This window comes from Phalacrocorax aristotelis, chromosome 4 (assembly GCF_949628215.1).
Source record: "Phalacrocorax aristotelis chromosome 4, bGulAri2.1, whole genome shotgun sequence".
Classification (NCBI taxonomy): domain Eukaryota; kingdom Metazoa; phylum Chordata; class Aves; order Suliformes; family Phalacrocoracidae; genus Phalacrocorax; species Phalacrocorax aristotelis.
The window spans coordinates 31214426-31236259 of NC_134279.1; the positions used below are offsets into that span (position 1 = coordinate 31214426).

The window sequence follows — 21834 nt, forward strand, 5'->3', positions numbered from 1 at the left end:
TGTTACGTATTTTCTACTAAAACTTTCAGAAAAGTCTGTGGTCAATAACAGAAAGTTCAACAGGAATGTTTAAAGTCTCACAGCACTATATGTGCCTTCACTGAGTGAACTACCTGGAATAACCAAATCTCAAAGCTAAATAAGAGAAGTGAACCTCTGTTTGGGAGGCACTATTTTCCAGCCAATTTCTTTTCAGGCTTAATTACTGAAAACTAATATTAATAATTGAGGGTAACAATCTAGTATTAAAGAATAAATTGCCAAAAGTTTTGACTAGCAGCTAGAATATAAATATAGTTTGTTTATATATTCCTAGCCATATGACCTCTACTGAGTTTTGTACTTTTTCTGTTTCTCAACTCCCTCAATTAAAAAGGGATAACAGTGCTTACTGCCTTAATCAACCAACACTCAGTTTTGACATCTTTGAAAGAAGACTTATACAAAAATTAATATTACAGGAAAAAGGATTCCAGCAAAAAATGGTCTTCAGGTTTAGAAAAAATTACTCAAAAGTTGTGATGCTTTCAACGGATTTATTGCCTATGTTCTTCAACTGGCAAAGGACAAACAACCCTTTTCCGTGTACTAGAAAAGCAAATCACCGAAGGACGTAGCTAAAGTCAAAATGCCTATGTAAGGGAAATGATGATGACTAGCAAACCAAAGTTGGAGAAAAATAAGGCTTCCGAATGCATTCTTATCATAGCTTTCTTAAAGCTCATCCTTATATGGTTTATGGAAACAAAATATCCACCCCAAGGAACCCATGACTCATAAACCTGAAAGCATGAGTTTTAACCATCATCTAAAGTGAAGCCTGTATTGTTAACAGTTTGAAATCCTTTCTATTCTTGTATTCTTCTGCCAGCTCCCCCTCTTTTAGTTCTCTTATGGCCTCTCCTGCCATTTTATTTAGCAGTTATACTATTTTCACACCTTTCTATAGAGGCAATTTAAACTTTTAAACTTTAGGACTTCAGATCCCCCTGTAACAGGGACTAAGGCTGGCTCTTCGGATCCACGGTGCCATTCCCCACACTGCTGGCTTTTTTGTTTGTGAAATTAAATAGTTTACAGCTAACCTATGCTAGGTGACTATTTCAACACCTGAGGAGCAAAGTACTCAAGTCGCTTGAAACCTGCTCTACGTCAAGGCGTCTCACTTCCCCATCTTCAAAATGGGAACAAGATCATCCGTTTTGTCCATATAGTTTGTCAGAACACACATTTGTCACACAGCAAAACGTTCTTCCTCCTTGTGCATTTCCAAAGCAGAGCAGGGCTCTGAACACAATAAATGGTAATATCATTATATTTTTTTTATAATCAAAGCAAGACTGGGAACAATAAAAATAGTAAGTAAAAAGCATACTGAGTTAGTCTTACTGCAGACAACCATTTCTGAAATGGATAACTTGAAAAATGACCTTAGAAAATAGAAATCAAGTCATCCATGAACATTTTTTCCCTATTACCCCACCTCAAATCATGAGCATTTCAGCTGTTCTTAAGTCTAGACTTCATGTTTCCTGAAAGAAAAAATGAAAAGATGAGGGAGAACGGTATGATAAAGACTCGCACTCAGGCGAGCATATCAAACGTGTCACTTTTTTTTAACACTTGAGTTTACCAACTGCAGAACACGGGCTTAAGGCTCATCTGAATTTTGGTTTCAAGTCCTGTCAGCACGGACATTAAAAATATCCAGCAGACCCTAGCCTCACCTGTGACACTTGGGCAACCCTGTGCTTTTAAAAGGTTTAAGGGGAAAAAACCCAAACCCATGGCCATCACTGAAATTCATCTCCTGCTTTGTAACACCCACGTTCATTTGCAAAAATCTATCAAGTCATCCACTGAAGAGCTGGAAGCAGAACTGCAGTAACGGCTCACTGCCAACCTACAGCACCCAAAAAGATTTCTGAAGCACTGCAATATAGCAAGAGAGAGGTAGACAACTTTGAGAATCTTCCCTTTACTTCCCAAACCAGGCGATCCCAATGCGTTTTGTCCTAAATTACTAAATTCATAGGGGGAAGTGAAAGAATTCCTTTACAAAGCACACTATAGCTGGGCAGATCTGTTTTATGAAATAGAGTAGTAAATAAGTTCTATATTATAAAAGCAAAAAGAAATATCCAGGCTTTTCTGTATTTTTCTTTTTCTTTGTCTTTTTTATTTTTCTTTTCTGTATGCTTCTTTTTTTACCTGACACTTTTTCCAGAAGTTTCATGACTATCATGATCTCATGTAACAGAAGAAATATACAATTCTTTGTCTTTCTCAATTCCAAAGAATCATGAAGGCAGGGGTCTGGAGAAACAGTCCCCAAAACCAATATTTAAAAAATAGGTGGTGGCTCTTAGCTGTTCAGCAACTTACAGATTTATTTATGGAAGTCCACACTAAGTAACTGAACTTGAAAATATATCCAAAAAGCAAGCATCTGGTTTCCATCTGTCCTCATGGGAACCAGGAAAGGGTTTTAACTAAAAAATAAAGTATTGGGGTGCAAAAGAGCAAGATCTCAGGGAGGGAGGGACACATACAAGGAAAAATTCCCTATGCGATGCATTTAATGTTTAAATCACAACAACAAACTATCAAGAAGGTAAAACTGTATGTTACAAAAAGAAGATAAAAATACCCTGGATTTGTAAGCCAGATCTAATATGAAAAATGAGCAAACAACACACTAAAATTATATTTTTATTACAGGATTTAAAGATTATAACCTTCATAATAAACAGTGAGACTTGCTTACAGAACAAATTAATTCTGAAGACATATACCTAAAAAATACTTCCCAACACATGCAAATCTTAGGCACCTACTACTGTACATGGCTGGCAAGCACAATTTAATCTATTTGTATTTAAGCGATCTCCAAGCAAAGTGGACTTGCTATTGTGACAGCTGCAATTCCAGTTCCTACCAGGGCAGAGAACAATTACATATTTAAAAAAACAACATGTGACATTGCCTTATACAGTAAAAAAGGGAGCTTTTATTCTCCCTTCAAATATTTTGCCAACATTCATTTACAAGTTGCAAAACATCTAAATTGGTTTTCCACAAGAGGTACATGCACATCTGCCTCCAAAAATACACTGCTTTAAACCGGTAAGTAAAGCTTTTGAAGGCATTGCTTTAAATATCCCTTCCAACCTCCCAGGCAAGCTACTTCTTGCCATTTATTGTGTTTCTCAATTTTATTTCTTCCACTTGGCACATAAAGAATAGAGGAAGTCAAGTGAAAACCTGACCAACAGTACAAAAGCATATCACGTTAAAATATTTATAATAAGGAAGTTGACCATAGCGATTTCCCTCTCTTGCCTTTGCCACATAGACTCATGAAGTTTCCGTTGTACCTTTTTAAAAGGCAAGCTGTCACTATGTCCCGGCCACTGTGCAAACTGGGATGCTGGAGCTCATCAACCTCAGACGGGAACCACTCGGGTTCACTGGCCTAGTAACCCCTAGGGCATACCACTGCTTTTCTACGTTGGTATCTATCATTTTGATCCTCAGAACACACCAAAAAGCCCACTAAAAAGCCAGAGCAAGACCCCATTTCTTTGTCAAATAACTACTGATTATCTTGGCTAATCCCTCCCTAGCAAACAGCACAGCCAGTCCCACCTCTGACATGCCGCGAGGCTGGTGGTATACCCAGCCGTTCTTCCCCATATTGCCACTACCCTCACGTTACACTTAAGTCTGCAACACTCTATTAATTTCCACATATTCCACATGAATCTGTGTCAAGTTATATCTGATCAAGAGTGAAGCAGGCATCCATAAATGAGAGCACAGTACTTCTTACAATGTATCACAAATAAAGGTCACTTGGTGCTACCACCAAAAACGTACCAAATTGAACTTACAAAATACATTCTGGTTCGTATGACTTATTGGAGCAAACTGAGTTCTTTCACATCTTTTATAAAACACCACATGGACATACTCACAATGCAAAAGCTATCAGCTTAAGCCATAATGCTCTTCCAATTTTCTTGGACCTCAGAGTTACACCACTAACCAACCAATCATTGTGTTGCTTTAAAGCAGCAGCAAACTAGGGCAGTTACCTAAGAATTTACACACTCTTCCAAGACTAACCTCAACAATATTGCAGTGTAGTTCAAGATATCAGTAGTCTGTGTGGAAGCAGATTAAAGCTCAGAGAAGTGCAAAAAACCCTAAAGATAATTAAAAGCAGTAAAAACAATATTAGATACTGCTTAGATTTTCCTGTCTATGGCACCAACTTGTGTTTTGAAGGACAAGATTGTTTGCCACTGACAGCGTCTCTTTAATCTTGCATGTGAACAATAATAGCTCAAAATATTCTATTTAGTTTGGTTTTATTTTGGGAGAAGAGGCAGAAACAGAAGAGTATCATTAAAGAGATCCCTCAATATTAAAACGGCTTATCTTGCCACCCTGTTTATGCTCTCAAGCTGTCCTTCCCATGGGCATTCAGCATCTGCAGTTAGCATGAGCCTGTCTGACTCCAGGAAGCACTTTCTTCCAGGCTATAAAGAACAAACAAACAATTGAAGCAAATCTCCTGCTAAACAGCAATCAGAGCAAGGAAGTTTTCATAGGCAGAGGAGCCAGGAGAGCACTATCTGTGGCTTTGGTTTCATGGGATCTGGGCAGAATTAGAAACAGCTGACACCATGGGACTGCAGACCGGTAGAGCTGCAAGAGAGGACATCTGTCCCACCCCCAGATGCTGGGACCGAGGCTATTCCTTTGATCTCTGCTAGTCTGATCCTGACTTAGCCTTCAGCTGTCAGGTAGCCGACGGTGGTGAGTCAGATGCTACGCCGGGTAGGAAGGGTGAGAACAGGAGGGGACCAGGATAATTTGATTTTCAAACCACTCATCCCTGCACCCAAGCAGAGCAGCCTCAGACAAGTTATTGCCTGATTGAGACATACCTGCTATTTCTTTCCTATATCTGATAATAACCCTGCCCATCAATTTATGGTGATGGGAGAAAGTGGGCCAAACCCCTACACTCCCTGCTGCCTGCTGCAGTGACTCAGTGAGCTCCTGGAAAGTGCATTTCTAAACGACCTGCCTGCCTTACTGGGAGACAGAGAAGCAATGACACGCTGGATACAATGCGTGATTCTTCTGATGAGCTGGTATAATACCTCTGTTTCATCAAGAAACTTTTAATGCCAACTTCACAAGTTTCACTCGAGAAGATGCCCTAGGCACGAACCATGCCACAAGATACTCCTTTCCTCAGAGGCTGAGCAAAGGAAGTCCTTTATTAAGGGTAGCTAAGGAGCAAAGTACAGCAGGACAACAGGAAAAAAAAGAAACAACAAGCAGGGCTGAACTGTAGGCTCTCAGAAAATAAATCACTCACACAACCATTCAACAAAACCTCACATAGGACTGGGAACAAGCATCACCACCCTGGAGAGCTGGATGTTTGCCAAACCTGCAACCATGTAATTTCTTCTATTCTTATACTGATGAACTCTCAGAAAGAGGTGGTCCTTTCATTACCGGCAGGATAATTTGCCAGAAAACGTAGTAACTGGTGAAGAGATACTGTTACGAGCCTCAACCAACACTTATTGAGGAAGGTGGTGCTCCTGAAAGTGGGCACAAAGAGCAATCACAGGGTGCAACTGCCGCTGTTTTTTTTGATAACAAGAAGAGATGGTTCTCATTATAGGATGGCTTCAGAGGCCAGTCCTCCTCCAAGATGCTCACTCACATCCTTAAATAAAAATAGCAGTGTTCTAATAAAAGCCAATATTTAGCCCTAGGAGACATTCGAGAGCTTGAAGGAAATTCTTGCTTGTACTGCTGCTCTTCCTGCTTCAATTCCAATAACCTACACATAAGCGTCCTGCTCCCTTCTTCCAGTCCCTCCCAAAACATAGTCCCAGGCTAACAGCGGTGCACTGACATTCAATAAACTGTACATTTCAGGAATGAGGAGACTGGACCAAGCTGTGACTTCTATAGTAGACACTGCAATTCGCAAATGGAGGCTGCTGCTTTGTGAAGCAGTAGTATTGCTTGGGGAAACATCTCTCTGTGACTCTGAGCTGCAGTATTTTCATCCATGTAATTCAGGGGTTAACTGTTTGAATAAATCCGTCATTCTGTTTGCCAATAAAAATGACAATGTAGGACTTGACCCAAAAAAGAAGTGCCCCTAGTCAGTGAGGGGAGAGGGAGGGAAAAAGAGCCTGGATAAGACCTGTTTTTAATTAAACAAGCATTAACAAATCTGAAGCTCAAAAGGAAGAGACACTAGATTTCATTCAACGTAGAGCAGGTGACAGAAGGTTGGAAAAGGTCTTTGTCAACTCACATAATTAACATTAATAAGTTTTCCAAAATGCTATAAATCAAGACACATTTCAGGCTACAGCAGCATATCTTTCCATTGTGGCCACTAACTCCATGCATTTTGCCAAACCACTTACATGTTTTTACTCTCCGAGCAACTGTTACAATGATGATTAATTCTCTTTAAAAAAAAGAAAGAAAGAAAGAAAGAAAGAAAGAAAAAAAGAAAGAAAGAAAGAAGAGGTATCTTACCTTTGCAGAGTCATGTTCAAATTGCCTGTACATGCCTTGATCTTGTTTTGTGCTTCTAGATGAGTCATCCCGTCTGTACTTATCCCATCAATGGTGAGAACCACATCACCTATTCCCACGTGTGCTCGGGCTGCCTTGCCACCATCGTTAAGCTGAAATATCACAAGAATTGGTAAATGCAAAACTTGGATGGTTTATTACAGTACTGTTTCATAGAAAGAAAAAAAATATGTATCTTTTCTCCTTCGCATGTCCCTGTGAAAGCTGCTGCACTATCTTTCTTTCTGGTGAAACAATATTTATAGGTTCTTGGTTTTATTTCTCTTGAATGACAGGGAAAGTATCACACAGTATTGCCTATTTTTCAAATCATGCTCCACTTCTACTTTACTGTCTGGAAGCTGTGCACATGCACCAAGAGATGCCAGCAGGGACAGGCACACACAGTTTCCTGGATGCCAAGTTCCAGCCTCTTATCTTTTCCTATATGATTTTTTTTCTCACAAGAGGAGAGAAGGCTGTAAACCAGCTTTTTCCATTCTAGATTTTCCATCTAAACAATCTCTTCAAAGTTTATGTGTTTGTCAATGGCTGGTCATGTGCACAGAAGACTTCATTAATAGTGAAGCTGACTTTTCCCAGCCGCAACTACTAGAAAGTCAGAAGTTCAACATCACACAGAACAGTTACAGAACTTCATTTACCTTTCTCTCAGCAACCCACAGTATATTCAGACCAGAACAAGAAAGGCCTGTTGAGCAGTCTGCCTCTTTGATCAAGGTCACTACCAAAGTTCAGCTCAATTGCCTTTGGTCCACTTGAATGAAACAGGCTTGCAACAGAAACTTTTGTGAATTTCACATTATTGACCTCAATAGAACAATAAATGAATCTTTTCATCTGATACCACTGAATTTCAACTAGCTTCATTCCTGAGAACAGAAAGAGAAATAAAGCAACCCATGGTAAGATCTATGCATTGACTTATATCCCTGGTCCTCAATCTGCTAATCACTTTATTGCTGGCTGCAGAGAGCCGTCACGGATGGTGCAAATTCCCTCTTTGTTTCCAGATCTTAGAGGAGAGAAGTTGTAGCTGCTTGTGCTGCGCATACAAAACATCACTACTCCTTCCTTTGCCTCCAAGCATGAGTCCGTTCCTTGAAGAAAGTACTATGTTTTAGGGAGGTGCTTCAAACAGCAGAATTATTTGATCTTTATTTCCAAAAGTGGAGTTCACCTTGGGCCACAGTCATGCCCTAGTAACTGACTTCTCAAAGGGAGGCAGAAGGCAGGCTTTAATCTCTGTTGTCTTTTAACTGCCTCTGATTTGGTTCATTCAGTAGGGACCAAGAAGTTTTGGTTCCTTGTGGTTTCTTTTAACAATAACCAACCCCGAAGCACAGCCACCAGTCTCCTCACTGTTCACTTCTCCAACAGGAGAAGTGAGGTTAGGTCTTCAAAACTGTGTATGGCAGAGGGATAGAAATACATCAAATACACAAGCGCGAAGACTGAGTCCCTAGTATGAACAGTCACTAGTCGGTAAACCTGCGGAAAGTGTCCCATCAGCATACCCAGTATGGTTAAGGCTTTCCTAAAACCTCAGAGACTATAATACATGACAGCTGTAAGTCGCATATCAGACAGCACCTTAAGACAAGTACTTTAACAGAGGAGAAAGTATTGCCTAATGAAGCAAGGCACATGGAAATGCAATACTCCAAAAATGTATTCTTTGACAACACATAGACTGAAAGCAGGAAATTTCACATTCAGTAGAACATGGCTGGCATTTTTCAACATCAACCTATGTCCCACAGGCATCTGCAGCAGTGATCTTTAGTGACTAAAAACAATAGCCAAAAATTTAAACAAAACCAGAAAAGTCCTTCCATTTGGACGTTTGGACACAGTCCATCCTATGCTATCAAACACATTATTCTGGTGAAAAGGGAAGCCTGAGATGTAGAAGGACATGTCATCTCCCAGACTCAAAACAGAGGCCAGACCCTCAGCATTGTAGGTCAACAGAGCAATTTTATCCAGGGTTGAAACTGGAAGGGGCTAACAAGGGAAAGTTAGCTGAGCAACTCCCATGCAAGGAAGAAAAGTAGAAGACAAAGGAAAAAGGAGATGCATTGATTTCAGAAAAACTTCTTGACTTGCTAAATTCACCACAGTTACAACTTGTATGGTACATCCTTTTACAAAAGGCTTCAACAAAGCCAAAATTAGCTCAGAATTTGGGTATGAACACCAAATTTAGGACAAACAGACCAGGTTACTATAGAACACAGATCAGGGAACCCTACAAGCACATAGAAAGCTGTGACCAACAGAGCTATTTATAGGAAAGCTCCTCAAACCTTTGGGTGAGGTTTATTTGCCATAAACAGATCCCTAAACCGATACACTAAGGCATGCTGACATTTGTTAGCAAGGTCTGGAAAAGGGAAAGGAACGTAAGGGTACTAAAAGCTAAAGGTCAAAGGGATCACTGTGCTTTGTGATTGGACTGCTGAAATGAATGAAATCTGGCTTTCTCCGAACATAAGCAAATGCACATGCTGTTCACATGTCGTAATTTGTGATGAAAAAAAAGCAATGTATACACATTGAGCAGTAAGACTTCAGAAGCAGGCTTCAGGGTGAGTATTTTCACGGGGGAGGGGGGAAAGAAGACACGACAACGGACACTCTTACCATCCAAAGTATAAAACAAATTAATTTTTAAAAAATCACTTTTTGTTTGATTCCAGTGGCCAACACACAACAACCCACAACTAATCACCTGACTTGCATGAGGTCACTCTTAAACTGTTGCCTACCAGGGATTAAACTCTTTGCAACTACGCAGGGGAGACAGCTGTAAAATCATTTCAGCAAAACACCAGGCTGAAAATGCCTGAAAAATATGGCTGGAAAACGCATCCTGGAGATAGGGAAAAAGCAGGCAGGTCCCGAGAAGCATGACAAGTTCCTGGCTATGTCCACAAGACCTGCCATGCAGGCAGAGGACTGAATCTGCCTTGTAGGTGAGGCTGTCACAGGCACACCTGAATGAACAAATTACTGGACAAGAGCGTGAAGAACTGCACATGCAGGGGGATGCCAGAGCAGTAATCTCCTTACCTAGATACAATGAACAATACTTCCAAGTACCACTTACTGATTTCAGATAAGATATCCGACTAACCAAGAGAGGTGAAGTTGATACTGCTAGGAAATCTCAGCCAGAGCATGAGCCTTCCCTAAGAGTACCAGCCAGCATCCTTGGCTTGTGAAGCGCCTGTAATGAAGTGGGACTGAAGCTACAAGGGCAGAGTTTTATCACGGATGCAAGACGAATATAATCACAAGAGCAAGTATAAAAAAAAATAAACATCTACACTGAGCACAGCAGGAGGAATTAGAACACTTGAAATAATAAATAATCTTTTCCACACTGCAGACATATTTATACCCCAGGAGCCTCAGTTTTGACACTTAGACTCTGTCACTGTGTTACCATTACAAGCAATAAATTCATATACGTACTTAGGATTACGTATGCAAAACTGTGCACATATTCAAACCAAAACTGAAAGAAAGGTTCCCCATATCCCGTGTCACAATGGAAACTAACTCCATTTATTTCATTTTTTTTTTCACCTAGATTTTGAAAAATCCAACAGATGCAGAAGACATAAAAAGATGTAGGCACTAATATATGGGAAATTTTGAAATGGTATTTATAAATCATTACTATTTCTGCACAGCAATATTTTTTTTGTCCTGTATGAGTGATCTTGTTCTTAAACTGCATATGTAACCTTAGCTTAGTAAAATTTTCTGGCATCAGTCACTGGTGAACTACACTGTTACCTATGCTTAAATACCAAAAGACTAGAAAAAAACCTAATGCTTAATTCCTAGGTGGGAAAAAAGCATATCCTTAAAAGATAACTTTATTAAGTGTACATGTGCGTACAAATAGAACCAATGCAACAAGATGTATGCACAGAAGAGTACAGCATTAAAGTTATAAAACTGGCTACCTATGAATCAAACTAACTTCTAAGCACCACAAATATTCTTCAAAACCTTGATGGGACTGGTTTAATTCCATATTTACAGTATGAGGCAAGTTTTTAAAATCAAACATGAATTACAGCTACAAACAAATGGGACCTTTTTTTAATGTTAACCCCCAGCCTTTAAAGCTACAAAATTGCCAAACCAGAAATGTTTCCTCCTACTTAGTTCTATGTCTCTGTACTCTGGGAAGCTCATTTGGAGACAGAGGGGGAGGCAAGCAAGAGAACCGTTTCATGATCAGGCACCTGCTGAGGCCAATCACCCCCGCAGCCCCCAGCAGCAAACCTCTTTTTGGCCCCTCAGCAGTGATCAGCTTCATGGCCGAAAGCCAAAAGCCAGCCTATGCCATCCAGAGATGCCCAGGACACTTTCGAATAAACGTAAATAAAAATCACCCATCTAATATTAGATGTCAGTTTTGTTTGACCAAAAATAAAAGGTTTTGTTGTTCTTGTTGTTTTAAACATTAGAATTCCAAAACTGCAAATACTGTTCTAAAATACATTCCAAATGGAGACAAAAACAAAAGTAAACCAGTTTTTGATCCAGGATGAACCTCAAAAGCAACAGTGTAAGAACCAATCTCAGCATAGTTCTGCGCCTCAGGTTTTTAAAAACAGCCCAAAACACATTGGAATACAATGGTTTTCCTGAGCTAAATTTTAGTCAGCCTATTATTTCATTTTCCAATAACCAACATTAAAACAAAGCAAGAAAAATAGCTTTTTTTTTTTTTACTGTTACTCTCAAGGTTTAATGAGGTATTTTAAAAGATCGTTTCCAAGAAAATTGGATGAGTGCACATATATGTGCATCTATCTCTGAATCAATGTAATTCGCAGCTTAACTCATTTCTAATTAACATATAACTATCTATTTTTCCTCACATGACTAAGAAGAAAACTTGACAAGCATCTCTTTGAACTGTCATTATTTAGCCTTTATGCAGTAATAAATTAAATACTTAAACTGCAGTTACTCATAAGACAAAGGTCTACTTGACTAGAGACGGAAGCTGCCTTTTATCTTTTCCATGCTGTCTGCCTTGAATCAATCTTAGCTGCAACTGGCTCGTGTGATAGTGCATCACAACCGCTCTCCCAAAGAAAGCGTTTCATAGTCTGACAGTAAATTATGGCCCCCTCATCACACAAGCATCCTTCAATGTCATCTGCAGCTTTCTCTCAGAATGTAACTCATTGCTCCTAATTAAAAACTTCCTGGGCTATCTGAAATCCCTCCAGCTTCATTTTTACCCCTCAAGCATTTCTGATATGTGGTTGGCTATAGCAGTTCAGTTTAAAGATACGCATAATCAAAGCAGAAGTCAACACGACAATGATCTTTGTATCATTACTACTCTTGCTTCTCTCTCAGTCTACATCCTTCCCTAAAGTATTTTAAATAATGAAAAAACCAAAACATAACACACCCATACTTACAGAAAGAAATTATAGAACTTTGCAGAATCACAAAATAAGCAACCAGGCAACCTCTCTTTTATCAAATAACACTCTGCCTTTTCACACAGATGTTAAACCAGAGGGTTTTATCTCCCTGCCATAATACACTTTCTGCAAATATTTACAGTCATTATCTATTGCTACCTTGTTTATGCCTAGCCTCATCTCACCGGACCAAAGTACTACCTCGCACCAATAGCCAGTATTTTAACAGCATGCTGTTGAACATACGTAGAGCTCAAAGTATGCTAGAAAACACCACTTCAGTGAATCACTGCAAGCTTGGAGAAGCAGCCCTTACTGTATTTTTGGAGAACACAACCTTGCCCCAGAAACATGATGTGGGGCACGCTCATGCCCCATAGCTGCACCATCTCCCTTGCGTGAATTGTGTGCGTCCAACCTGACCCCCGATGGGTGGCCCAGCGACATACAACCCACAGAGGCAGCAAGTGCGGTACACTCTGCTTTGATGCCTGAACTCCATGAGCTCATACAGCGTATCACCGTGTTCCAGCGCACCCTACCAAACAGGGCAGCTTACCAAAGCCATTCCTCACCTCCTTCCCTGCCAGGAAGGAGGCAAAAACCCAGCTAACACTCTGGGCTCCCAACAGGTTTGGGACACTTGGGATCTAGCTTAGCACTTCTGCATGAAATAAAGAGTCGTGGGAACACCTGCTCTTTGTGGCAAATAAGCTTCCTCCGCACTCAATGGAAACTGAGCGCTGTATCATATTCCTCACAGCCTTTACTACAGCAATATTATTTGCACAGCCAACAGATTAGCCATCCAGCCTCGATGTTTGCTTCTAAATCAAGAACGTACATGCCAATTTTAAAGTCCAGATCAAGTTTATACAGCTGAGTTATAAGAACCCTATCGCAGGGCTTGCAGTGGAAACCACTGATACAACCAGCTATAAAAGACGTTATGGGGCAGTCCTGCAAATAAATTGAAGGGTTTCCCCAAACCAAACAAGGATCAAAATTAGCTTAGGTCAAAAAAACCTTTTCATTACCAGAGCATTTTGCTACATATCACCATCAGGAAACCCTGCCCTCACCTTGCTCCACGAGGCCATACTCCCATGTGCTCCTGTAAGTTTTCATTTCCCTCCTTTTTCTCCCCATAACCTTAAAGGTGCTTCCAGACTGACCTATAAAGCTGTAATCTAAGGCGTGCATAGCATGCCAATAATCATTAAAGATAACATGTAAGGGAAAAAAGTATAAGGCAAAGCATCAACCCACCATACTTCTCAGCCTGGCTGTGGACCTCTGCAGCAGATATCACCCCAGCCCTGGCCAGAGGGCTACCTATGCCTCCCGGCCTGTCCTCATGGATTCTCCAGCTTTGCTTCCTCCCTCTCCCTCCATGCACAGCCGCTCCCTTGCTGCGGTGCAGCAATGACTTGGCTGCAGCATCCCCAAACCAGCCCTTCGACTCATTGCAGCTCACAGGAAAAGGATGGGGTAAGCCCCCCATGCAATCAGCCATTTTGCCAGCGAAGAACCCACAAAACCACCTCTTGCATTTCATTCTCAGTTCTGCTGCTTATCCTCAGCAGTAACCCAACATACAACATACATTTTAATGTGATTGTGCCGCGGATTCTCGATAGTCCCGCATTCAGAAATTATGTCAAACAAGACCTAATACAAAGTTTGAGCTTTCCCTCTACACCAACATGGCTTAGCATGCCTGTGGCTTCACAGGTTTTACAAAGAAGACATGTGGTTTCAACCACCTCTTTTCTTCAAGATTTTTCCTTACTGTATTTCAGTCCTTAATATTTATGTAATGCCCTCTGTAAAGAAAAAACTTAAACTTGCTTTTGCACTTTATTCAAACTGTTACCTACCCACGCATCTATCACTCTATCCATCCCGGCATGCACCAAGCACGGAGCTATGCACCTACAGAGGAGCACAAGAGGACGCTAGCTGCTAAAAACAGAAGAGGCACCATATAGTGCTAATGACTCTTACACGCAATTGGGTTGATGCAGAAAAGGATGCAAAAATATAAATTAGGTTCACAAAATAGGGTAACTGCACAATGCATAGGCCTTTTGGATATGGACTCTTTTATTTTTCAATCAACTCATGCTAAACAGATCAACTTCAATGCCAACGGAGCAATGCAGAAGCAACAGCCCTCAGCTTCCCTTGCTTACCCCAGAACAAGTTGTTAATAAGCAGGAACAGTTTCCACATGCCGATGCCAGAAGTGTTATTAGCTGGTACCGTCTCACTTGTCACGGCTTGACTGATCATGGTTCAGCTCTACTCTCCCATGAGCAGGTTTCGTCTCTGCTACCTCTCCCCCTTCCCTTACCACAGCCCAACCGCTGCAGGACATAAGGAAGCAGAGGCAAACAACTTCACAAAAGGTGCCTTCAGCTTTAATTTTTTCCGTAACACCAATGCAGCATCATGACTGCAAATTCAGTAGCAGTTATTGGAAAGGATGATCCCTGCTTTCGAACTTGTCCATTTGAAATGGAAGCAGTTACCTAGACACACGGCAATAAATTCTGATACGTGTCACGTACTTCCCATGTAGCTTAAACTTCTTCATGTACTGACATACAAGTTAAAAAAGAAATTCAAAGGATTATTAAAATGAGTCAAAATTCACTCTCACTTCGCACAAGGAATAAAGAAACCACTCTCTGCAAGTGTGCCTCTACTGGCATCTAACAACACTAAATATCTGGTCTTCCTTTTCCAAACCACTCAAAGCATTGAAGAGAACAAAGGCTTAAAAGGATTGTCACCAAGATGGGATGGGCAATACTTGTGGGTCCCTCGAATAACAGGAGACAACTAATGTTCTGATTTGGAGAAGAAATAATGTCACAATGTCAAAAAACAAGTTGTCAAAAGGACCAAGGCAAAATAATTCAGACATCATGGCTAAAATCATACTTGCAAGAAGAACATGGGCAATTCCAAAAATATATGCTTTCCAAATACTTAAGTGATGGAAAATGATTTACAATCAAGTGCCAGAATGTCTGCAGATATTTAAGACTCTAAATTAATAGCTTTCACTAAGCCTTCTCTCAAGAAGCTCAGTCGTGTTCTCATGCTGCCGGAGTGCCTTAGAGCCCTATTTATTTTAACTGGCTGTCTTCTCCCTGAAGATTATTCTTCTGTTTGGAGAGTTTACAGAACTAATCCAGATTTCTCCCCGGGAGACTATATGCCAGTGGGTAAAAATTACTGCCTACGTAATTTCTCAGAGAGACAGAAAGAGGAAATGGAATGAAAATGTAGCTAGAAACACAACATAAACTTTGCACAGCTCCTTTAGCTTTTGGAAGCTGCAAGTGTGTAGAGTCTCTCTCCAGTTACAGGGCTGGGTGTTTTTTGGATGGCCAACACAAATTAACTCCACAACCAAAGAATGCAAATAGTTGGGAATGCTGAGGAAGCATCTTAGCAGCCACACGATTTGCAACAGAACAGAAGTTTAAGTGCTTGTCTCTTCTGGAATAAGCAGTTTGGAAAGTTACTAAGTAAGTTTTATTGCTGGGGCCTCCTGAACTAACCCAAAACAAAGCGCTAGTTTTCTCGAATGGAGCTTATGTGTGAAGTGGCAAAAGGAACTGAGCTCAGCTTCTTCCAAAGAAGAAATTAATTTCCATACTCTAAAGGCCATACACATGAAGATGTCTGCAGTGCATATATTGGTGTACTTCCTCCCTTCACAAACAGGATTATTTTTGTTCATTCACAGATGATAAAATTAATTCCACTAACTGAACATCCATCTCCTTAATAACCTTAGTAGCCCCGTATGTGTCATCCTGTTCTCATAAGGTTTTCATGGTCTGATTTACATCCAGTTTAGGAATGCAAATAGAATAATAAGTTATACTGCGTAATTTAAAAGCATTGACTTTTTTGTGTGTTGGAGTCCCTCTCACAGGAAAAAGAAGAGCCTCGTACATGGCAGCAGTAAGAAGGAAATGCAACTAATGAAGCAACCCCATATGTGAAAGAAAAGCAGAGAGTTAAGTGGGGAAGCGTGAACCAAAAACTCATCTGACAAAAACTAACAGCCAGTGGCAAGAAAATGCTACTACAAATTGATACACCAGCCATTGTTTCACTTTCTCCTATCCAGAAACAAACGAGGCGTGCACAAACATGTAGGAAACAACCTGCTTGCTTCTAAACATTGAGATAATGATAAGCTGCACCACATAAGTGAAGAGGAAAACAGAGACAAGTTCAGGCACTGTTAGTATTGCTTATTGGCATAAATCAGCTGTCCAGGGAGCACAGATCACCCGAATGCCATCCCAAACTAGCACTCTGCAAAAGCTGTAGTGTAAGCCCACTTTTGAGATGAAACCCAAGCACAGCAATGACAACACCAAATCCACTCCCCCCATCAAGTTTTGCTACATTTAGGAGTCATGCATTTAAAAAAAAAAGTGAACAAATTCTGTCAGCACTATAACCAGCGGCCTAAAATGCTGGGGACTCAGAGCTACACTTCTGCCAGCTCTCCTTTGAGCACGCAGCTCAGGACCCAAGGTGAGCGTGCAGAAGAAATGCATCAAGGTGCAGAAGTTTCTCCAGCTCAACTGTACTCCATCAATAGAGGGTTCACGTTTTAAGTACAAAGGCACTAATGCTTATGGCATGCTCCTTTGATAATGTGGAAGAAAAAGGCAACCTTAAACATGTGAAAGAAGACAGCTCAGATAAATGAGCGTACTCTGAAGTGCGCGGAAAGGAACAATTAAACCAATTACAATAAGCTGATGTGCATGTAGCTATAGGACCTACTCCAGATCAATAAAAACATAGTCCTATACGTACGTGCCTTCATTTAATGCAATGGAGAGAGAACTCCTCAGCATTAGTCCAACACAAACTTCTAGCGCAAAGAAATAAAACAGAAATAGGAGACATTAGTAAATCCTAGTGGATATCTTGCCTTTTACACGTCAAGGGAATATTATAGCAGACATTTATTTTAAGCCAGACGCTTATTGGCTAAAACCCCAAAGTATAAAATACTGCAGAAAAAAAGTCCAATAAAAAACCCTCAGAAAACAAGAAACACATTTTAAAGGAGTTGCACATTGTTTAATAAATTCATACCAGCTGTTTATAGCTAAGACACAAAAAATCTTTATCACAAGCTAATAAAGTTCATGAGAATGCCTAAATTTCAAATTCAATTTTCCATTTCTAAATTACATATGTGTGTGTGTGTATATATATACACACACACCACTTTTAGTTTACTTGACTTTAAACATCACTTTTACATGATTTGTTTAAACAGTTCCAGGTGTGGGGGTTTTATATATACATTTATTTATATATGTATTTAAAACTGATATATTGCTATAGATGGTGTTATAAACATATGCGCTTTAAGTAAATATTTATGCATAAATATTTATTTTATACACACACATACACATCTATAGAAATAAAAAGGTGTTTGCCGTCTCTGCTGGGGACCTGTATGAGAAGACCACATGAGATTATCAGTACTTTTTTTTTCACAGCACATGATGAAACGCTCTTCTCCAGAGAAAAGAGAAAGCTATTCAGGACAAATACTCTAACTGCAAAATGAAGACCCTTATTTTAAGTCAATTCTCCTTCCCATTCAATTGCAAATGCATTGCAGACATTTAAGACTGAATATAAACCCACGCAAAACTTCCTTACTAAAGCTCCAAAGAGGAAAATGCTAGTGTAAAAATTGCTACTATAAACTTTGTTAAAATACAGCAGCAAGAAATTTAGACGGTCTTCTGAGTGTCACTGCTGAGAGTTGAGCTGCAATTGCTTATCGTAGTAACCTAAAGTCTGAATTATGCTGCAACATGTTTTTTCTTACTTAGACATCTGGAGATCCAGCAGTTACACTCACAACCAAACACTGAATAAGGCTGGTTATCAAATAGCTCTGAAAAAACAATCAAGAAAACTTAACCCTTCAAATTTATTCCCTGCAACAGTCTATCACTTGCTTTCAGTCTATCACTCTGCAGTGGAAAGTGTCCGGCCATTCAACACCTGGCCTTGCAGAGGGATCCTGTAAAATAGAGCCTGGTAGCAACATTAGCTCTCTGGTGACTTTTTCTTTCCCCCCTCTTCCCCCCCCCCCCCCCCCATTTGTATGCTATGATCTCCAAGCTCTATACTACCAAAACTAAAACCAAGACATTTCAAAAATTAAGACTCAGAAAAAGAAATTCAGCCTAAAAATTCATTGCAAATTCTAGTTCATTATCACATCTAAGGCAATAAAAATTTAAATCATTTACAGTCTTAAATTTTAGGACTAAAACCAAGACTGCTCTAGCATTCTGAAAAAAAAAATCATCTAATATGTGCTGCTGGTTACAGACAAAGCTAGGAAACAATTCTAGGTTAAACAATGCAACACCAAAACCCAATACCCATTCATTTCTCTGTCTTAATCCAAGACAGATGGTATGGAAAGCCTGCAGGTTGGATTTTGTTTGTGTGTTTTTGTTATTGCTGATAACAGTACAAAATTAATCACTTGCATAGGAGTCACTGGCCTCCATGTGATTCACACTCTTCTCATAACCTACAAGACCTACATACAGCCTCCTGAATGCCTCTGAAGCTATTTACGAATAAAAGCCTGACCATTGCATAAGCAGGAGGCTTTTGATAAACACAATGATAGAGCCTGCTCATGCCTGCTCAATCGGTGCAACTTCTTCTTAAACATGTCACTTCAGGGTTTTTACTGAGTACCCAACAACAACAAAAAATGTTACTGTAGGAAGACTCATGTTAGATTTCAAATCATTTCTAGAAGTAAATGTATTACTTCTAGAACTGCTGGAAATAACACTTTGGAAGAGTTTTATAAGTACATAAATAAAAATCAGTACTTAAATTGGCTTTTTTCAGCCTGCTTTTGCTTGAATTGTCCATCAACTATACCAAATGAAGAGCAAAGTTTCTGGCCCTTATAATAGTGTCCTTTTTTGACTGCTATTTTGGCAACAGCCACAATGACTTGTTCTTTCTGTCTTGCTGTACTACCCTGAACATTCCTGAATTTTGTATACTGCAAGTTTGTGTAGATCACTTATGAGCAAGGCTCTGGCGAAAGCTGGGAGCGAGTGATTTTGCACCCTGTTGCAGAAGAAAGATGGGAAAGATCATCTCAAATTGAAATAGCCTCCAGAATAAGCTTTCAGCAGTGAACATCCCTGATGATTTATCCTCAAAAGAGATTCTCCACATCCATCTGAATTCAACAAAAATTATGCAACTAACACAGCCTCTCGAAAGCAATGAAAAGCTCTTCATCTACCCAGAAGACAAAAAAAAAAAAAAAAGTGAGAATACCCAAGAAACATCTTGGAAAGCAGGGCAGGAGAACTGTCCTAGCGTGGTTCTTCATGCTTCTTCCTGCTTGGAGGCTTACCACAGCTAGGACTGCTGGCAAGGTCAGCACCGCCACAGTGGAGATGTCAGTGGGGAGGATGGCAGAGCAAGCCTTCACCGCAAGCTTCTGCAGCATCCGCTCCCCCTCCACGGCTAACAGCAACGCATCCATTAGCTGTGACTAACATTCAAATGTTCAAAACCATGATTTAACAGGACACATAAGCATATAACCCACTCCAGTGGAACCTAAGACTTCATTGGGCAGTGATGCATTGAATGTTTGCAAAACAGCTCTTCAAGACAATAGGAAAAACTTTTGGCTGCAAAACCTGGGATGCAGGGAAGAACCCGAGAAGCAAAACCACCCCCACATACTGAGGTGAGACAGGGAATGCAAACAGTTTCCAAAACTGCTACTTTAGTTTATGGGAATGCAAAAAAGAGTAGAAATATTTCAGACCTGTCCATTCCGCCACCCCCTCCCCAAACATCGTCAGGCACAATAAGATGCATCACAGAATCAGGCTGGCCACCAGAACCAGAAGGGTCCGATGACTTACGACCCAAGATCACCACTCAAGGCGCATTTTATCAATCAACAAACAGCAATAGCATCCCAGGTCCCGCTTCTGCAGGTGGAAGGCAGGAATAACCACACACATGGAAGCAGAAAGTGAGACTTAATGTGCAGCCAGTGACCTTTGGCAAGCAATATCCTCACGTCATATGAGCTGGTGACATGAAGAGTCACATCACCCCAATCCTAAAATGCACCATTTGCATATTTACTGCCTGTTTAACAAACCAATTTTAGGGGAAAGCTTTTTCCTCATAAATACATCATTTTTATTCACCCAGTTTCTAAAAGCCAAACGGGTTCAGTGGGACAATGCAGAAAGCTACAGAAGGATCTGAACTCTTCCCACACAGCCATCCATCATGCTTTTCTTGAAATTAACAGCTTCATACATTCCTCTCCGGCCACCTATTAGAAGGTATCAGATATCTTAAAATTACACAACCTACCAAAGGGAGGCCCTAGATTTATAGCATATGTCCCTGAGCAGCTCTTCCAGAGACTGAGAGGTCTGGAAGCGTTTCATACCTCTCACTAGTGTTCAGTTACAGCCTGTACCTCTAAATCCACTAAAAGGTTTGCACAGGGGTGTTTTCTCCATCTTCTAAGCTGCTAGATTTAAATGACAACTTAGCACAACTACAGCATCCAAAGTACGTCTAGGTACGCCAAGGATACAGCGTTCTCATACATCAATAAGAACAAGAGCACATTGTGATAAGAATTTTGAAGAAAGGCATTAGCACGGGCATGGCAACAGAAAATATTAAGATCTATCCTTACTTGAATTTGACACTGAAATAGTTTTAATATGCATAAATTCTCACTTTGAAGTTTTATTTCACTCACAAAGCAATTCAAACTAACCTGGAACAATCACATGCTAGCTAAACTCCTATTAATGTCAGTAGGAGTCTTGCAATTGGTTATAGTGAGAAATGAAACCTGAACAAGAATGGCCTGCAATATAGTTGAAGACGCTTTTTCTTTTTGCTCTACCTTTCTGATAAGATGGTCCTTAAACCTCTTCGCGTGTTAACTGGAGAAGGATGTAATACTTTTCTGTATACAATAGTATTCTGATCTCTGCACTATGCTACAAGTCACCAACTCAAACAACAGTCACGTGGGCACGAGAACCGAAGGAAACTAACATCTTCCACAATCTCTTCTTGACCAAAAATGAAGAATTCACTAACAAAGTTACTGTATAGCAGTTCAACAGGGCCAATATTTCACCTTAGATTAAATACAGACTCTCTCAGAAGAGCCTTGTTATCTAAGTCTTCTTACAGCTTACAAAAGTATCTTTTGCACTGCTTTGAGTGCAGAGATTAAGAGCAAAAGCAAACCATACACGTGAGAAGGGACAAGCATGACCAAAGCAGGACAATCAATAAAGCTGGAAATCTTAGGACTAAATAAAACTTCTCAGAAACATACCTTCATTCCCACTCACAAAGGAGGTGAGGGGAATACTAGGTTAGCATGGCTTTGCAAGTTTTTCTCTTTTCCCATTCACATAAGGACACCCGTGACCTGGTGGGATGATTAGGTCAAATGAAGACACTGAAGTTCCTTCTTGCAACGCATGTATTACTTGAAGCATGAACTGACACGTCATTCGTGGTTTAAACCTGGAGTTCAGTTCTTACCACAAGAAAACTCATGCAACCGGCAGTCTCTGATCCAGAGGAAGGATTTAAG

General features: G+C 40.2%; 1 protein-coding gene across 20 annotated transcripts in view; it reads right to left on the reverse strand.

The window, feature by feature from the left end:
• Window positions 1-21834, reverse strand: part of PDLIM5 (PDZ and LIM domain 5) — a 132026-nt gene that overhangs the window by 82099 nt on the left and 28093 nt on the right. For all 20 annotated transcript variants that reach the window (XM_075090817.1, XM_075090815.1, XM_075090813.1 and 17 more), the window contains exon 3: window positions 6589-6740. In XM_075090817.1, coding sequence (XP_074946918.1) covers window positions 6589-6740 — 152 coding nt within the window. The remainder of the gene's footprint in view (window positions 1-6588; window positions 6741-21834) is intronic.